The sequence below is a fragment of the Coturnix japonica genome, chromosome 37 (genome assembly GCF_054131305.1).
Source record: "Coturnix japonica strain WE chromosome 37, WE-NBRP24, whole genome shotgun sequence".
In the NCBI taxonomy this organism is placed as follows: domain Eukaryota; kingdom Metazoa; phylum Chordata; class Aves; order Galliformes; family Phasianidae; genus Coturnix; species Coturnix japonica.
In genome coordinates this window covers 3,313,844-3,330,234 of record NC_140699.1, presented here as the reverse complement: position 1 = coordinate 3,330,234, position 16,391 = coordinate 3,313,844, and the positions used below count along the sequence as shown (strand labels likewise).

The window sequence follows — 16,391 nt, the reverse complement described above, 5'->3', positions numbered from 1 at the left end:
CATCAACATTTTAGGCAACAAATTTCACTTCTGCTCCATCATCGTTCTTGGTGACGTTCTTTATCATTAGGCTGTGAGTAGTTTGGGTTCTCTTGATGATGCAGGTCTCGCTTTCCTGTAAGACTTTACCACTGTGGTACCAAGTGCCACAACATTTTGTAAGGTCAATAGTAAACATGGCATCCCCTCCAGGTACAGCTTCACCAGTTGTTAGGGGGGATTTCACAGCCAGGACTGGTTCTGAGGAAGAACAACATGGATGTCTTAATGCTCTTTAGATGCAAGTCTGGTATCTCATTTAGAGATGGAAGATTAAATCATAGGCACATTTCTACTTCTCCCTTTGCATGAGTGCTGGAAGAAGCACTTCTATGCTTCAGATCTGTTACAGAAAGTTCTGCTTCTTGCACATGTGAGATATCAAAAGATAAGGATATTCATGTCTCTGTCACAGAAACAGAACTTGTATCACTTTAGTGGTAGGTGGACGTTGATAGGAGATAGGAGAACTAGGAATAAAGGAAAGCCTTTGGTGTGTTAATGCACTACTATCCTTCAAGTCAAAGGAAACAACTTTAGGGAACCAACACAGCTGCTCAGCACACACTGACCCATTTCCATTGGGGCTTTTGTGCTTACCAAGGTGCACGCTCACTGGGAATTCCAGAGACGGGCTCTGTCCATGCGCATTGACTGCAGACACTCGGAACTGATCATCAGCCTCTTCAGACAGATTGCTCACCGTGAACTCTGGGACGGGGACATGAGACTCGTGGCACCTCACCCAGGTGAAGCCAGTTAGTTTATTGCCTTCCACAATGTAGCCATCGATTGGAATGGGGCGTTGCATCTTCGGAGGGGACCATGCCAGCATCACTGAGGTTTCTGTTTTATTTTTCACCACGGGGTCAGCTGGGGGCTGAGTGGGAGGTTTTCTGGGAGCTGAACAGAAAGAAATACAGAAATATTAGCATAAGGTCATTTAAGCTGGAAAAGACCTTCAAGATCAGCAGACTCAACTTTCAGCATGACCTACTGAGTCCCACCATTAACTACTGTGCTACCTGAGCACATACATGACAAGCTTATTCCTGCAGGTATTTGCATAGGGAATATATTCACCCTCTGGTTGCTTCGGAACATTTTAGAGGTTAAAATCCCATCAGACCTTTTCACTGTTTGCAGCCACTGATACAGGCAGGAGGCTGGGAATTACCTGATGGGCTCTAGTTACAGACTACTGACACAGTAAAGGATTGATTTCATTTCATTTTGGCCATCAGAAAGTTTGGTGTCTGGTTTAAGTCACCCAATTATAATTTAAGACTCCAATTACAATCATATAGAGAACAGCGCATTTAGGAGAACTCATCTCATCTTAATAAACCTGAATGAAATCACAGAATCATAGGATCATGGGAGGGCTTGGGTTGGAAGAAACCATCAAGGTCATTAAGTTCTAAACACCCTGCCATGGGCTGGCTGCACACTAACAAGCTCAGGCTGCCCATCACCCATCCAACCTCGCCTTCAACACCAAGGACAGGCATCCACAGCTTCTCTGGGCAGCCTGAAATGGAAGCAATGAGCCACATGTTGAAGATACTCAAATATTCATGACTGTAGGGAGCCAAATACTCCATACATATTGCCTGCCTGGTCAATGGTATTAAAATGCCAACAACAGACTCATCCAGCTCATTGAAAATGGTGTGAACATGGCGTACAGGATTATTCCAACAGCTAGTTAGATCTGAAAAGAGTAAAAATAGGAATTCTCAATGCGATACAGTTTTCCCTCATAACATAAATAGACGCATAACTGTTTTGGGGTGCACTGTTACCAGCCTCTCAGTTGCTGTTGGTCAGTGCTAGATGCCAAAGGTCCCACTAACACAGCATGAAGCCGAAAGCTAGACGCTGGAATCAGATCTCCTGACCTTACCATCAGAAATTGAGATGTCATATTTTGCTCAGAGGTGCCTGCTTGTAGGAGGGACAGCTTCCGAGCTTTTTCTGCTCCAGGATCCAGCTCAAGATTCAGAATTTAAACAGCAGTCAGAAATTAAACTGAGCTTTGTCACCTCCATCAAATAGAAGGAGTGGTTGGGTTCTACAGCTTTCCAAATCACTTAGAAACTGGCACAACAATCAGATGCCTACCTTTTCTTTTTTAACTTGTTAATACATAGAGCTTAATAGCATCAGAATGCCCCAAGCACTTCAGATAACACGACAGCTGTAAACCCTTCTTTAAGGATTCCTTTGTTTAACCACTGAGTAACTGTAATTCAGTGGTGCTGCTGGGAGAAGGGAAGTCCTAATCTTCCCAGATGGTGAATAGAGTTGATGTTCACATGCAGACTGGTGCTGCAGCACAGCCAGAAACCACTCATTTGGGAAACACAGCACCAAGAAAATAACAGGAAGAGCTTCATAAAATCAGGCAGCTTCACCCAAATTTCCGTCTGATCATCACAGTGGCCCTCCTTTGGACCCACCCCAACAGCTCCACATCCTTCCCAGGCCTGGACACAGTGCTGCAAATAGGGCCTCACAAGAGCTGAGCAGGAGGGGACAATCACCTCCCTCTCCTGCTGGCCACCCCTTTTTCAGTGCAGCCCAGAACACACATGGATCTATCTTTTTCATATGGATATTCCCATAGATGTACATATATATACCACACCTACACCCCCTTAATCTGCTACAACTCCATTCTCCTGCTCCTGGGATAACGCAGAAGGGCTGAGACCTTCCAGCTGCTTCCACCCAGGGTCACACAGCAAAGCCGACCCTGCAGGAGTCTGCATCATTCTTTGCATGGCATTGCTAAGAGGAAGATCCCCCCCCTACCCTTGGCTCTACACTCCAGGTGCTGTCTGCCATCTGTAAAGCCACCACAGCTCTCCTACTGGAGTTCCCATCTGCACAGTGACAGCTTGGTTTCTTCTTACTGTCCAAACAGCCACAGCCTCAGTGCTTCTCAAATCTCCCCTTTTCAGCTGATTTCCTCTTTCTAGTGGCTGGGCAATTCCTCCCTCTCACAGTCATCCCTCTGCCCCACTCTATACCCACAGACCCACAGAGGGCACACAGAGCCAGCCCTGTCCCAGCAGCTGCTGCTTCACATCTGACAGTCTCAGGAGCTGAGATCAAGGCCGAGACAGCACTGCCCAGACATGGTTTGTAGGACGTTTGTGAGAGGAAATAGAGACTCCCTAGAGACCCCCACAGCCCCTGCACAGCTCTATAGAACAGTCTTACAGAACTACCTCTAGTAGAAGCAATCTCCACACAGAGATCCTTTCCCAGTGGCACTCAGCCCTTCAGTGGGGTCTAAGAGAGCTGCAGCCAGACTCAAACACAACTGCTCACACAGCTCAGCTGCCTTCACCTGTGCCCCTGACACTGACACATTGCAGCCCCACATCCCCCTCTGCCCCCCCACAGCCCCACACCCCCCTGTCCTCCCCGCACTCCCCATCAGCCCATCCCACCTCAGTGCTGCCTCTGTCTCTTCTCTCCTCTCCCCGTCCCAGCGCCGGCCTCCCCCGGCCTCCCATTGGGCAGCGGCAGCTCCGCCGGCTCCGATTGGCTGAGCCGCAGTGCGCGGGAGTGGCCATTGTGGGGGGGGCAGAGGGGGATGTGGGGCTGCAATGTGTCAGCGTCAGGAGCACAGGTGAAGGCAGCTGAGCTGTGTGAGCAGTTGTGTTTGAGTCTGGCTGCAGCTCTCTTAGACCCCACTGAAGGGCTGAGTGCCACTGGGAAAGGATCTCTGTGTGGAGATTGCTTCTACTAGAGGTAGTTCTATCAGACTGTTCTATAGAGCTGTGCAGGGGCTGTAAAAGGAGCTGAGGGGGACTGTAGGGGGGATATGGGGCTGTGGTGGGCCATAGGAGGACTAGGGGCTCTAGGGGGCTGTGAGGGTGTGTAGGGGTTGTGGGGAGCTATTGGAGGATATGGGCAGGTATGGGGCTTTAAGGGGTGGTGTATGGAGAGATAGAGGGTTGTGGGGGCCTTAGGGTGATATGGGGCTACTGGGGGCTGTCGGGGACTGTGGGGAGGAATATGAAGTTGTAGCAGATTGTGGGGGTGTAGGTGTGGTATATATATGTACATCTATGGGAATATACATATGAAAAAGATAGATCCATGTGTGTTCTGGGCTGCACTGAAAAAGGGGTGGCCAGCAGGAGAGGGAGGTGATTGTCCCCTCCTGCTCAGCTCTTGTGAGTGGGACCTATGTTAGTGGGACCTTTGGCATCCAGCATTGACTAACAGCAACTGACAGGCTGGTAACAGTGCACATCAAAGCAGTTATGTGTCAGGATGGGTCAGGAAAATTGTATGGCATTGAGATTTCCTGTCTTTGCTCTTTGGAGATCTAACTAGCTGCTGGAAGAATAATGTACGCCATGTTCACACCATTTTCAATGAGCTGGATGAGTCTGTTGTTGGCATTTTAATGCAATTGACCAGGCAGGCAATATGTATGGAGTATTTGGCTCTCTCTACAGTAATGAATATTTCAGTGTCTTCAACGTGTGGCTCATTGCTTCCATTTCAGGCTGCCCAGAGAAGCTGTGGATGCCTGTCCTTGGTGTTGAAGGCGAGGTTGGATGGGTGATGGGCAGCCTGAGCTGGTTAGTGGGCAGCCAGCCCATGGCAGGGTGTTTAGAACTGGATGATCTTGAAGGTTTCTTCCAACCCAAGCCCTCCCGTGATCCTATGATTCTGTGATTTCATTCAGGTTTATTGAGATGAGATGAGTTCTCCTAAATGCGCTGTTCTCCATATGATTATAATTGGAGTCTTAAATTATAATTGGGTGACTTAAAGCAGACACCATACCTTCTGATGGCCAAAATGAAATGAAATCAGTCCTTTACTGTGTCAGTAGTCTGTAACTAGAGCCCATCAGGTAATTCCCAGCCTCCTGCCTGTATCAGTGGCTGCACACAGTGAAAAAGTCTGATGGGAATTTAACGTCTAAAATGTTCCGAAGCAACCAGAGGGTGAATATATTCACTATGCAAATACCTGCAGGAATAAGCTTGTCATGTATGTCCTCAGGTAGCACAGTAGTTAATGGTGGGACTCAGTAGGTCATGCTGAAAGTTGAGTCTGCTGATCTTGAAGGTCTTTTCCAGCCTACATGACCTTATGCTAATATTTCTGTATTTCTTTCTGTTCAGCACCCAGAAAACCTCCCACCCAGCCCCCAGCTGACCCCGTGGTGAAAAATAAAACAGAAACCTCAGTGACGCTGGCATGGTCCCCTCCGAAGATGCAACGCCCCATTCCAATCGATGGCTACATTGTGGAACCCAATAAACTAACTGGCTTCACCTGGGTGAGGTGCCACGAGTCTCATGTCCCCGTCCCAGAGTTCGCGGTGAGCAATCTGTCTGAAGAGGCTGATGATCAGTTCCGAGTGTCTGCAGTCAATGCGCATGGACAGAGCCCGTCTCTGGAATTCCCAGTGAGCGTGCACCTTGGTAAGCACAAAAGCCCCAATGGAAATGGGTCAGTGTGTGCTGAGCAGCTGTGTTGGTTCCCTAAAGTTGTTTCCTTTGACTTGAAGGATAGTAGTGCATTAACACACCAAAGGCTTTCCCTTATTCCTAGTTCTCCTATCTCCTATCAACCTCCAGCTACCACTAAAGTGATACAAGTTCTGTTTCTGTGACAGAGACATGAATATTATTATCTTTTGATATCTCACATGTGCAAGAGGCAGAACTTTCTGTAACAGATTTGAAGCATAGAAGTGCTTCTTCCAGCACTCATGCAAAGGGAGAAGTAGAAATGTGCCTATGATTTAATCTTCCATCTCTAAATGAGATACCAGACTTGCATCTAAAGAGCATTAAGACATCCATGTTGTTCTTCCTCAGAACCAGTCCTGGCTGTGAAATCCCCACTAACAACTGGTGAAGCTGTACCTGGAAGGAATGCCATGTTTACTATTGACCTTACAACAACGTGTTGCGGCACTTGGTACATCAATGGTAAAGTCTTACAGGAAAGCGAGACCTGCATCATCAAGAGAACCCAAACTACTCACAGCCTAATGATAAAGAACGTCACCAAGAACGATGATGGAGCAGAAGTGAAATTTGTTGCCAAAAATGTTGATGTCAGCACCAAGATGAGAGTGAGAGGTATTTGCTTTGATCCTTCTCCTTTCCTCTTCCAGTCAAGGCATAGTTGCTGTGATCTGCTGATTAGAACTGGGGCTGCAGGCATTCACTGCCTGTACCAAATACCTGAAATTGCATCCCATGGACTGATGTGAGTCCTGGTAATGACCTAAACATGATAGCACTGAGTGTAGGGTAAGCCAATCTACCCAGCTGCTTGGTATCTGAACCAGATTGCTTCATGCCAGCTGATAAATGTCTGCAGTTCACAGCTATTGGCCAGTGCATTCAGTCACCAGGTTTACCACTGCATCACCATAGAGCAGTACTTTCAGCTCCAGGTTCAGACAGCCTTTTTGATTGCACTGGAATAGTTTAGAAGTAGGGGAGCAATCATTCCAATAATATCTCTATCAATCAGCTTTGCATGACCAAATATAACAAATAAACATTCGTGATGGGAGGAGCTGTTTGTCACTGGGTGGAAACCTCTGCAGAAGCATGTTTAGAGCATTCTTAATCAGTAGAAGGAGATGTTTGGTTGATTTTTACTTAGTAAATCTGGCAAGAAGACCAAATTAAATATCTTGAATTGCTCAGCACTGACATGTAGAAGAGACCTGTGATGAGTCACAGGGATGTTTACTTAGCTGTCATTCCATGGTGGGCTTTTTCTTACACAGATGTAGGGAGAAACTGAACTTTCCCACGCAGGTCTCTGTTTTGCTGCAGGGTTTAGGTCTGATCTCCGAGATCCACACGCTGGGCCTTGATTGCAATAAATGAGAGCCCTTTGTTTGCTCCAGTGGAAGACTTTCCATTTCTGCAGTACCCTCTGCAGAAGACACAAATGCAAATGCACCTTCTTCCCAGCAACAATTGCCTTGTTCTTTTTTACACTGAGTATGCATGAGGCTCTTCATCATATTCTTCTGGCTTGTCACCCTTGTTGATCCATGGAGAAACAACAAAGCCCTAGAGTAGTGTATGCACTTTGGCATTGGAGAGCTTACTTAATTGCTTCTTCTCAATGAACAAACTCCAGAGAGGCATGGAGACAGCTCCAAACAGAATTGAATAACGGGACTAAACTTATGGAGAGCAGAACTTCCTGCCAAGGCTTGTCAGCTAGTCTTAATTTTGCTTTTCTTCTCCCTCTTTGTCACGTTAGCATAATATTTCATACTGGCAGGTCTGCCCTCAGAATTAACTGGCACAGGCTACCCAGGGAGGTGGTGGGATCCCTGGAGGTGTTCAGGAACTGTGGAGATGTGGCCCTGATGGATGTTATCAGGGGGCATGGTGGGGTGGGTTGGGGTTGGAATCAAAGGAGGACCCCCATGTATTTCAGCAGGAAGCACTACTGGTAATAAGACTTTTGGAGCAAATCCTGGTAGGGCCACGCTCAGCTGGTCCAGTCCGGAGGCTGTTCCTCCTTCCTGCAGTATCTGCAGTGAAAACCAGCAGCTGCTTTTGTGTGGCTGGGCTCACATCCAGCAGTGGTGAGGTGACTACAATTATTCCACTGTGTGTTAATAGAGGCCAGTTTCATCATCTAACTTTTGCGCTCCAATTAACTTCCATAAAGGAATTCTGTTTTTCTTTTCAGTCCTAAGTGTTGTCTCCATCTTTTAGGCTCGATTTGTTTTCCAGGGTGTTACAATGCAGTAATAAAACACCCTCCATTTATTTCCTTCTAGTTTGCTTGTTCCAATTCTTTCCTCAGTTTTCCGAGTTTAGACATTTTCTTTAAGCCCTGGGCTTCTTCCTTTGGCTCTGTCCCCTGTACAGTGTATGTCTTTCAACTTGTGGAGATAAGGTAATCTGGTACGTGGTTTATAAAAGCTGTCAATTTGCCAGCTTCTGAATTAGAATCTAGCAATTAGAACTAAGATTAAACGTGTATGTTTGGCCTTATGATAAATGAATGCCTCATGGTCAGCAATGTCCCTGCAGTTCTTTACCATCGTACATATTTTGTGTGCCCATATTTTGTTTCAGCACTGGCAAACTTCATAAACAAAGAGACAACTGGAGTCACGACTTGAGCCCTGACATCTGGGCTTCATTCTTCTAGTTCATGAATTGCCTCAGCACTTACATCATCTTTAAACCTATGACTGAAACGGTCCTAAGTTCTTAGCATGGGAATCCAGTCTCCTCTTTTGACAAATTAAACTCCACATTTGGAGAGTTGAGTGTCTCCTGCTGTACCCGAAGGACGTTGTGATCTCTGAGGTGTCTCCCTGAGGTGCTGTAAGCACAGCCATTAGCTCATAGTGCAAGTAAAGCACTGTCAGGTCAAGCCTGGATGAGTAATGCTTGTCACTGACATGTTCCTGTTCAGGGTGGAGCTGGAGGATAAAATAACACAAGAAATTGTCATTGAAAGTCAATATCTGTGAAATTCAACTGGCTGCATTCACAGAACCTGGCGTTAAGATCTGGTTTCTGGTTTCTATCTTGAACCTCTTTTCCATAACCCAGTCCTCATTTATGAACTGAAGCTCTACTGAAAGCCTTTTGCTGTGTATGCTCATGCTGCAGTGCAGCTCTTGTGACCTTTAACAGCACATTCACATTCCTCTGATCACAGGCTCCTTAAGGTTGATTAATACCCTCTAGTCCAACTGCTCACCCATCTCCACCAAGATGCTCACCATCAGCTAGCTAAAAACTCAGCAGAGATGATAGATCAAGCCCAACACTGGATTTGGGATGGCTAGAGATTCCTAAGATATTGAAGGATTGCTTGCAGGTGGTGTTGGCTCAGGTATTCACCCTGCATCCCACCTCCCGTTCTGTTTGGTTGAGAATCATGCATTCTGCAATTTCACTTTGTAATTCAAAGCCCCTTTCTTTATCTGTTGAAAAACTGATCTAAAACAAGCCAAGAAGACTCCGTTGGAACTGGTGGATGCAGAACAAAGGCATCCCCAAAGGACAAGTTGCACTGTTTGATGAACATTATTGGATGAGAGTTAAGCTAAGATTTAAAAAGTTCTGGGGCTGTCTCTGAGCATCAAATCCAGAGGAAGCCTGCATGATTCCCTGAGAATGGATACCTCCTACTTTGGTGTAGGGTAAAGGGAACACTAGCAGTAACTCCTATCACAAAATGTCACATGGCTCAGACAAAATGCCATCAAGAGGGCTTAATTAGGAGCACCAAATGGTCACAAGATGGTCTTAGGGCAGGGAAGTAATCTATCTATGTGATACTGATTGATGCTATTAGTTCTAAACAGCTTGACTCTAGAGGGGCTGTTCTTCTTTGGTCACCTAGTTTTAAAAGAATAGATGGCTCCTGTCTATTACAATTTTTAATGCATTATTTGTTCACTGATGCCATAAATGTGCCTGGCATAGCAATTGGCCTTGGTATATCCAGTGACTGAAAGCAACAGTTGTTGCTGTAAGAAATGCAATACTAAGCTTGGTCTGCCTGTAGCTGACAGCCATCAGCTTGCTCCTCAGGCAGGTTCTGTCTGGATGGAATGAAGGGCATGAAATACTGATGTGCTCATCAAACGCTGCTTGTTAGCTTAGAGACAAGGTGTTGAATAGGTTTGTTCATGCATTGAAAACACGTTACTTAGCTGCCTTCATTTTAGCTTCAGAAGAACACGTGCAGAATACAGAATTGATTAAAAGAAATAAGAACTGTCTGCATAGAACTTACTCTTTCCTTACACAGGAGAATCAAGCACACGTTTGTATGTGAGTATCTCCAGAGGTGAAACTCGATCACCCAAATGTAATGAGCAGAGACATTACAATCAGTTCTAACTGTATCTTCATGCTGTGCTGAATAAGCCTGAGTAGGATGTAAACCACTTTCTCTTTTTTTCTTCAGATGAAGCCATTAATGTTGTCAACAAGCCCAAAATGACTCCAGAAATATCAGTCAGTCCTTCTGAATACCTGGAGCTGGTGTGTGAGGTGTCAGCTGCAAGCGGAGCTGTTGTATGGAAGAAAGATCAAACAGAGGTGAAGCAGGACCAGAAGACAACCATCATCTCCCAGGGGACGCACCGCAACCTCATGGTCAAAAATGTGACCCTGAAAGACCAAGGGAGCTACAGCTGTGAAACAAAAGATGACAAAGCAACATTCCAAGTGAAAGTCAGAGGTGAGAAAATGCTTGGAATCCCAGAGATAAAGGAACGCTTCATTTGGTGTGTCTTGCATTTGGAGGATCAACTGACAGCCTCTCTGGTGCAAAACATTTTGGCTCTAGGACTTTCTCTGTCATCTAGTCTCATAGCAACACTTTTCTACATGTGCTTTTCCATCCAGGAATGAATTACTGCAACAAACCATAGGGAAGGAGGGTAACTTGTGCAGCTCTTGTAGTCAGCTGGTGTCTGCAGGGTTACAGTGCAAGAGCACACCAGGCATGCAAGGAGTGAGAAAAGGGGAGGTGTTTGAAGAGATCTGGTTACAAAATTTGAGTGACACAATTAGGTGGAAAATGCCACTAATCAGACTCATAAATGGCCTGGGTTGCAAAGGCCCACAGTGCTCATCCAGTTCCAACCCCCTTCTTTCTATGTGCAGGGTTGCCAAGCAGCAGCCCAGGCTGCCCAGAACCACATCCAGCCTGGCCTTGAATGCCTGCAGGGATGGAGCATCCACAGTCTCCTTGGGCAACCTGTTCTAGAGGGCCGTTCCCTTCTGATTTACTGGAAATGTAGAGAGACATCAGAAGAAAAAAAGATAAGATAGGAGGTTCAGCAGTGCATGCAGGTGTTCTAAATCTCATGTCCAAATCTGCTATCAGACTGCAAAATGTTTAGCTTTGTGATATGATGTGATATGATATGATATGATATGATATGATATGATATGATATGATATGATATGATATGATATGACATGAAATGATGTGCCTATCATTTCCCAAGGCAAAATAGAGGGGAAAGTATTTTCCTGTCTTAGTGAGGCATCACGATGCTCCCTGTGAAGTGCAAGTATAATGAAAACGGGCAACTGGAGTAAGCTCTGCAGCAGACTACAGCAAAACTGTGTGACTCTTGTGATGTCCCTGCAGAGAAAGAAGACGTGTTTACAGAGAAGGACAAGATACAAAAGGAGATGAAGGCTGCACCAACAGAAAATGCCACGCTGAGCTGCGAGGTGGCCCAGGAGAAGATGGAGGTGAAGTGGTACAAGGAGGGGAAACTGATCACCTGGAGCAAGAAGTTCAAGGTGGAGTCAGAGGGCAAACAGCGTCGGCTGGTGGTGAGCCAGGTGGAGAAGAAAGATGCAGGGGAGTACAGCTGCGAGGCTGCTGGCCAGAAACTCACCTTCAAGATTCATGTCACAGGTGAGACAGGTGTTGTCTGAAATACAGCAGAGAACAGTAAAGTAAAATCTAGTTTCTATTATACAGTGATCCAGTTGCAGTAGTCTGTGCTGAGGTTTTTTCCCTAGACTTGATTGCCTGGGTTTGTAGAAAGTATTTGGTTTTAGTATGGCACAAAGACCTGTTTCAGTCTGTCTGTAGAATAATAATTACTGATATATGTACAATGGAAGCAATATTCAAGATATTATTCAAATCTCTCCTGTGCCTGAGATCCCAAACTGTAATTCTTGTTCACCGAAACATTTGACTAAGATAAGTATGTGCAGTGAGGCTGGAGTGCATGTTGTACGTGCAGCCTTTCATGGTAGGAGAAGCAGGAACTTCTCCTAGTAGTACACTGCCTTTTTCCTATGCCTTTATGTTGGAGGCTGCATCTGGATAGGTGAGTCTGCTACTCACCGTAAGAGACCTGGTAGAGCTGACTATTCCCAGAGCTCAAAGTAAAATAGATATCTGCAAATCACACACAAAGAACAAAGGACTGCATTGGTGAGCATATTTCCTTTGTGTCTTTGACAGTCACAGTTGTGGCAATGGTAGATGCCATGAGGAGTCTGTTCAGGAAGCCAGGAGTACTGTTCTGGGTCATGAAAAGGCAGCCAGTGCTTTGACTATCACACGTTTATGTGTTTTGATGTTTCACAGTGGGTCTGAAGTAAAAGGAACTCAGGTTTTGGTTGCCTGCAGGACAGATGTTCTTTTGGGTTCAATATGTTTGCATAGTGACTTGCAACCATGGGACTGGTGTTCAAGGACCCTCTTGGTTCCTTCAGTTCCTAGGTTCTTTCTTGCCTAGATTTGACACTTAGTTTCAACAGAAGAGCTGATATTCTCTAGTGAAGGCTATTAGTTTGGGCACAAGTGGTAACCTAAACCTGTTCCAAGCTGTACATACAAACCTGCAAGATGGTCTCATTTCAGTCCCTCAGTCAATACTTTTTCTTTTCTTCCCTCAGAGCCAAAACCTGTGTTTATAAACCAGGAGAAGGTGCAGAAAGAGCTGAGTGCTGCCCTGGCAGCAAGTGCCTCCCTCAGCTGTGAAGTAGCACAGGATCCAATCTAAGTAAAATGATCCAAGGATGGAAGACTGCTTGCCTCCTCCAGAAAGTTCAGAATGGAATCTGTGGGCAAAACACGGCGTCTGGTTGTGGAGCAGCTGGAGAAGAAAGATGCTGGAGAATACATCTGCGAGGCTGCTGGCCAGAAGATGACCTTCAAGTTGGAAACAACTGGTGAGCATTTGCTTTGGGAACACTAAGCAGCTTTGGTGGGATGTGGATGTGGGGGAATGGGTGGTTTCATTGACATGAGAGAACAGGCAGTGATGCTGTGAAACCAGATGGATGATGCTCAGCCTGGCCATGTGCCTCAGAGCTCTTTGCTCAAGGAAGCCAAGTGTAGTTGTGGGTTTGCTCTCAAGAGCACAGTTTGGTAGGGATGAGTTGGCGGTTGGACTAGATGACCTTAGTGGTCTTTTCCAGCCTTAGTGACTCTGTGGTTCTCTGCTTCAGGAAAGACCTACTCGCTGACTTACACACGTGTCCAAGTCAAGGATGCCGCAGAAATAAAATCTGTAGCAGAAAAGGCAGAATCTCGTGCCCATCTTACAGTGAAAGGTAATTATGCTTCTGATGACGATTTTGCTTAAATTATCTTATGTTATAAACCAGCTAACATCCTTTGCTTTAATGTCAAGGAAGTTAAACACCACCATGACCTTTCAGAGAAATAAAAGCTCCAACCTACCTGCCTTTCTGCCCACAAAATATTCAGCTTGTCTTTTGGTATTTACTTTGCTAAGTAAAACAGGCGATTTTCTTAGGAAGTTGATTTTCTACCTTTAGACTTCAGATTTGTGTTTGAACGTTCAGGAATAAAAACATAGCTTGAATTTTTCTTCATCTTCTCTGTATGTTTGAAATGAGCACAGGTTGTGTTTTTTTTTTAATATATACAATGTTAGGGTATATATATGATGTTAAGTGTGGTAAAGAAAAGGGAGACATTTGAGTTAGCACAGTACTCAAGAGTTCAGTCCCCAGCTTTGCCACTGTTACAATTATAAGGGCAAGAACATCCTGGAAAATGAATTTCTCCTAAGTAGAGTCATTACATTTGAGCTACAGAGACCTTTACTAGGAGAAAACTTGTTGTTCAGAGCTACGTTGCTGTATTTAACCAAAGTAATTATCAATGTCTGTGTTTCACTGATCCTCTATTCCATTTCGTAATGCGAGGAGTTTGATATCGAGATGGGAAGGTCATGATTTGATTTGGATGTTGGACTGGGAATCAGAAGATCTGGGCTCTCTTCAGGTTGTCAGTCTTATTGTCTGACTTCTTAACAACTTTCCTTTCTACTACTTTTTTAATGATGTTTTAAGGCATTTTGAGCTGATAGGTGTAGTGTTCATGTGCAGTAATGCTGACATGAGTAAGTAGGGTGATAATGTATGGGTTTTTTATATTCCTTCTAAATCTCTGCTTTCTCTTGTTCCATCCTTCTTAAAGAGCAATCCATTAATCTAGTAAAGGAGCTGTGTGATGAGGATGTGACTGAGCCTGAAGAAGCCAAATTTGAATGCGAGATATCCATTCCTTCTATGAAACCTCCCAAGTGGTATCTGCGTGAAGAAATCTTACAGGCTGGCAGAAACTTGATTATGCAGCAAGAAGGCACCATCCACCGGCTGACCATACCGAAAACCACCACTGATATGACAGGCACCATTCAGTTCTCAATTGGCAAATCCAAATCCACAGCCAATCTGCTCATCAGAGGTAACGTATCCTGGCTTGATTTACATCATGAAGATGAAGAATTAATTACCGTACAGTCTTCCTTCACTGGAGTCTTTGAAATATTGTGTGTTTTCTGGAGGGTCTGCTCCATTTCCTTTTAAAAGTCGTTGGACACTAAATAAGACAGCTGCATCTCAGTAAAAGATCTGTTTGAATAGTTGTGATGTGCTTACTATTCAGACCTACAGAGCTGAGGTTTTGTCCTTGGCTATACCAAAGAAGTCAAATCAGGTGGAATTAATTGTATTTCTGAACTAGACAAGGTTAAGTTTGGTAGCACCTAAATTTGATGCAGTTTGTCATTGATTTCATCTGAAGGAAACTTCCAGGCTTCTTATCTGCTGCTGTCCCCAGCGTAAGAGTCTCCATTCACATCCTAAAGTGCTTGTTTTATTTTCAACTCACTCTTATTTGAAAAAAAGCCTCAACTGGGAGCAATTTAATAAGCACAGAACAAGAGCTGGACCTTGCATTTAGTAGATAATATACAGTATTACTTTATAGAAATGTAGTCAATGGCATTCCCTATAGGCAATCGTTTGTTTTATCTTTAGAGTGGTTCAAAGAACAATTGTGAACATGGAATTAATTGGAATGGAATACACGCAAGAGACTTTCCTCTTCTTCCAATTGTCCTCATCCTTTTTTCTCTTCCACCCCTGTTTTGCAGATTACCATTTACAAATCACCAGGAAGTTGGAGGACAAGACAGCTTTGGAACGTCATTCTGTCATCCTGTCCTGTGACTTCAGGCCTTCTCCAAAGGTTGTGAAATGGTTCAAGGGCCACCCACCCATCGAGCCCTCTGAGAAGTACAAGATCAAGAGGGATAAGCATTCAGCAGAGCTCAAGATTCTGAAGCTGAAGCCCGATGATGCTGGTGTGTACAAGTGCAAGGCAGAAATTGCAGAGACTTAGGCCACGCTGACAGCTGAAGGTATGAGCATGGAGGGTGGCCTCTTCCATGTCCTATTTCACCTCAGATTTCTCTTCTTAAGGTTCTTATTTTTGTAACAGTTCACCTTGTTTCCCCACAGCCCGCAATGTAGAAGTGACGAAGCACCTGCATGATGTGGAAACTGAAGAAGAGAGCTCTGCTGTCTTCTCCTGCGAGCTGTCCCATGATGACGAGGACGTGGAATGGTTCCTGAATGGCAACCTCCTTTACACCAACAATTACAATGACATCAAGAACGTTGGCAGTTGCTGCACACTGACAATGAGTCAGGTTAAGCCTGAAGATGCTGGCACAGTGACAGTGAAGTCAGACAAGGTGTCAGAAAGCGCGCGCCTGAAGGTGATAGGTGGGTCTGGTCACAACCCTCCTGGATGTAAGAGATGCTAAGGAGCTCCAGTTCATTCTATTGTGAAGCAATCCTGCTTCTAAAGCTCACCTCTCTGGGGTGACAAGTTATCAGGGGCTTTCTTCCAGTGGAAGGTTCCATTGCAGCAGATATCAACGAAGGAGGATGGTTTTGGTGTCCTGCCAAAGCATTCCATTGCTTTTTATCATCATTTTACTTAACACAAGAAGAGTTACAGGAGCAATTTTTTTACTGCTTCAGTGCCATGCAGTGTCAATGCTGTTGTCTCCAAGGATTTATGACTGCAGGGAGAGATCAGCTTATCCTCTTAATCCTGTGGCCTGCTGTATGAGCTCTGCTCCATGTGAGGGCAATGCCAGCTCTCCAGCTTTAGAAGAGCTGCATCCCAATAACTTCATATGATATCAGTCCCACCCACAGCAATGCAGGCTGTCCCTCCTGTTCCCTGTATTCTCCTACTGATTAGTTCAGAATTCCTTAAAGCGCATTCTGTCAAGAGACATGAAACCGCTTTAGGTTCTATATTGGTGTTGTCAGTACTGGTAAAGATTTATTGATCTCTCCTTAAAAAGCTGGAAGCAACTGGAAATGTCTCAACTCTTGTATCACGTTGTTCTGTTTTGCCTGTTTAATTGCAGAGAAGCCTGCTGTCTTCATGAAGTCCTTGGATGATGTTTTTGGTGAGGAGCGGGGTGTGATTAAATTGGAATGTGAAGTCTCTAAAGAGAAGGTCAAACCAGTGAGGAA

The 16,391-nt window shown here is 45.0% G+C and overlaps 2 protein-coding genes across 1 annotated transcript; one reads left to right on the top strand and one right to left on the bottom strand.

The window, feature by feature from the left end:
• The window catches only part of LOC146754942 (rho GTPase-activating protein 32-like), a 77,959-nt gene that overhangs the window by 17,052 nt on the left and 44,516 nt on the right, over nucleotides 1-16,391 (bottom strand).
• On the top strand, nucleotides 3,713-14,896 carry LOC146754944 (obscurin-like). The gene is made up of 6 exons (XM_085526499.1): nucleotides 3,713-3,804; nucleotides 5,199-5,501; nucleotides 5,901-6,167; nucleotides 12,999-13,133; nucleotides 14,029-14,298; nucleotides 14,874-14,896. The coding sequence occupies exons 2-6, from the start codon at nucleotides 5,291-5,293 to the stop codon at nucleotides 14,894-14,896; spliced, it is 906 nt and encodes a 301-aa protein (XP_085382625.1). The 5' UTR covers nucleotides 3,713-3,804; nucleotides 5,199-5,290.

What these genes read in the sequence shown, in the direction of transcription:
- LOC146754944 (XM_085526499.1), top strand. Translation starts at nt 5,291, where the DNA reads ATGCAACGCCCCATTCCAATCGATGGCTACATTGTGGAACCCAATAAA. An exon ending in CCCAGTGAGCGTGCACCTTG is followed by an intron (nt 5,502 to 5,900) that starts GTAAGCACAAAA and finishes GTTCTTCCTCAG; the next exon opens with AACCAGTCCTGGCTGTGAAA. An exon ending in TGCCCATCTTACAGTGAAAG is followed by an intron (nt 13,134 to 14,028) that starts GTAATTATGCTT and finishes TCCTTCTTAAAG; the next exon opens with AGCAATCCATTAATCTAGTA.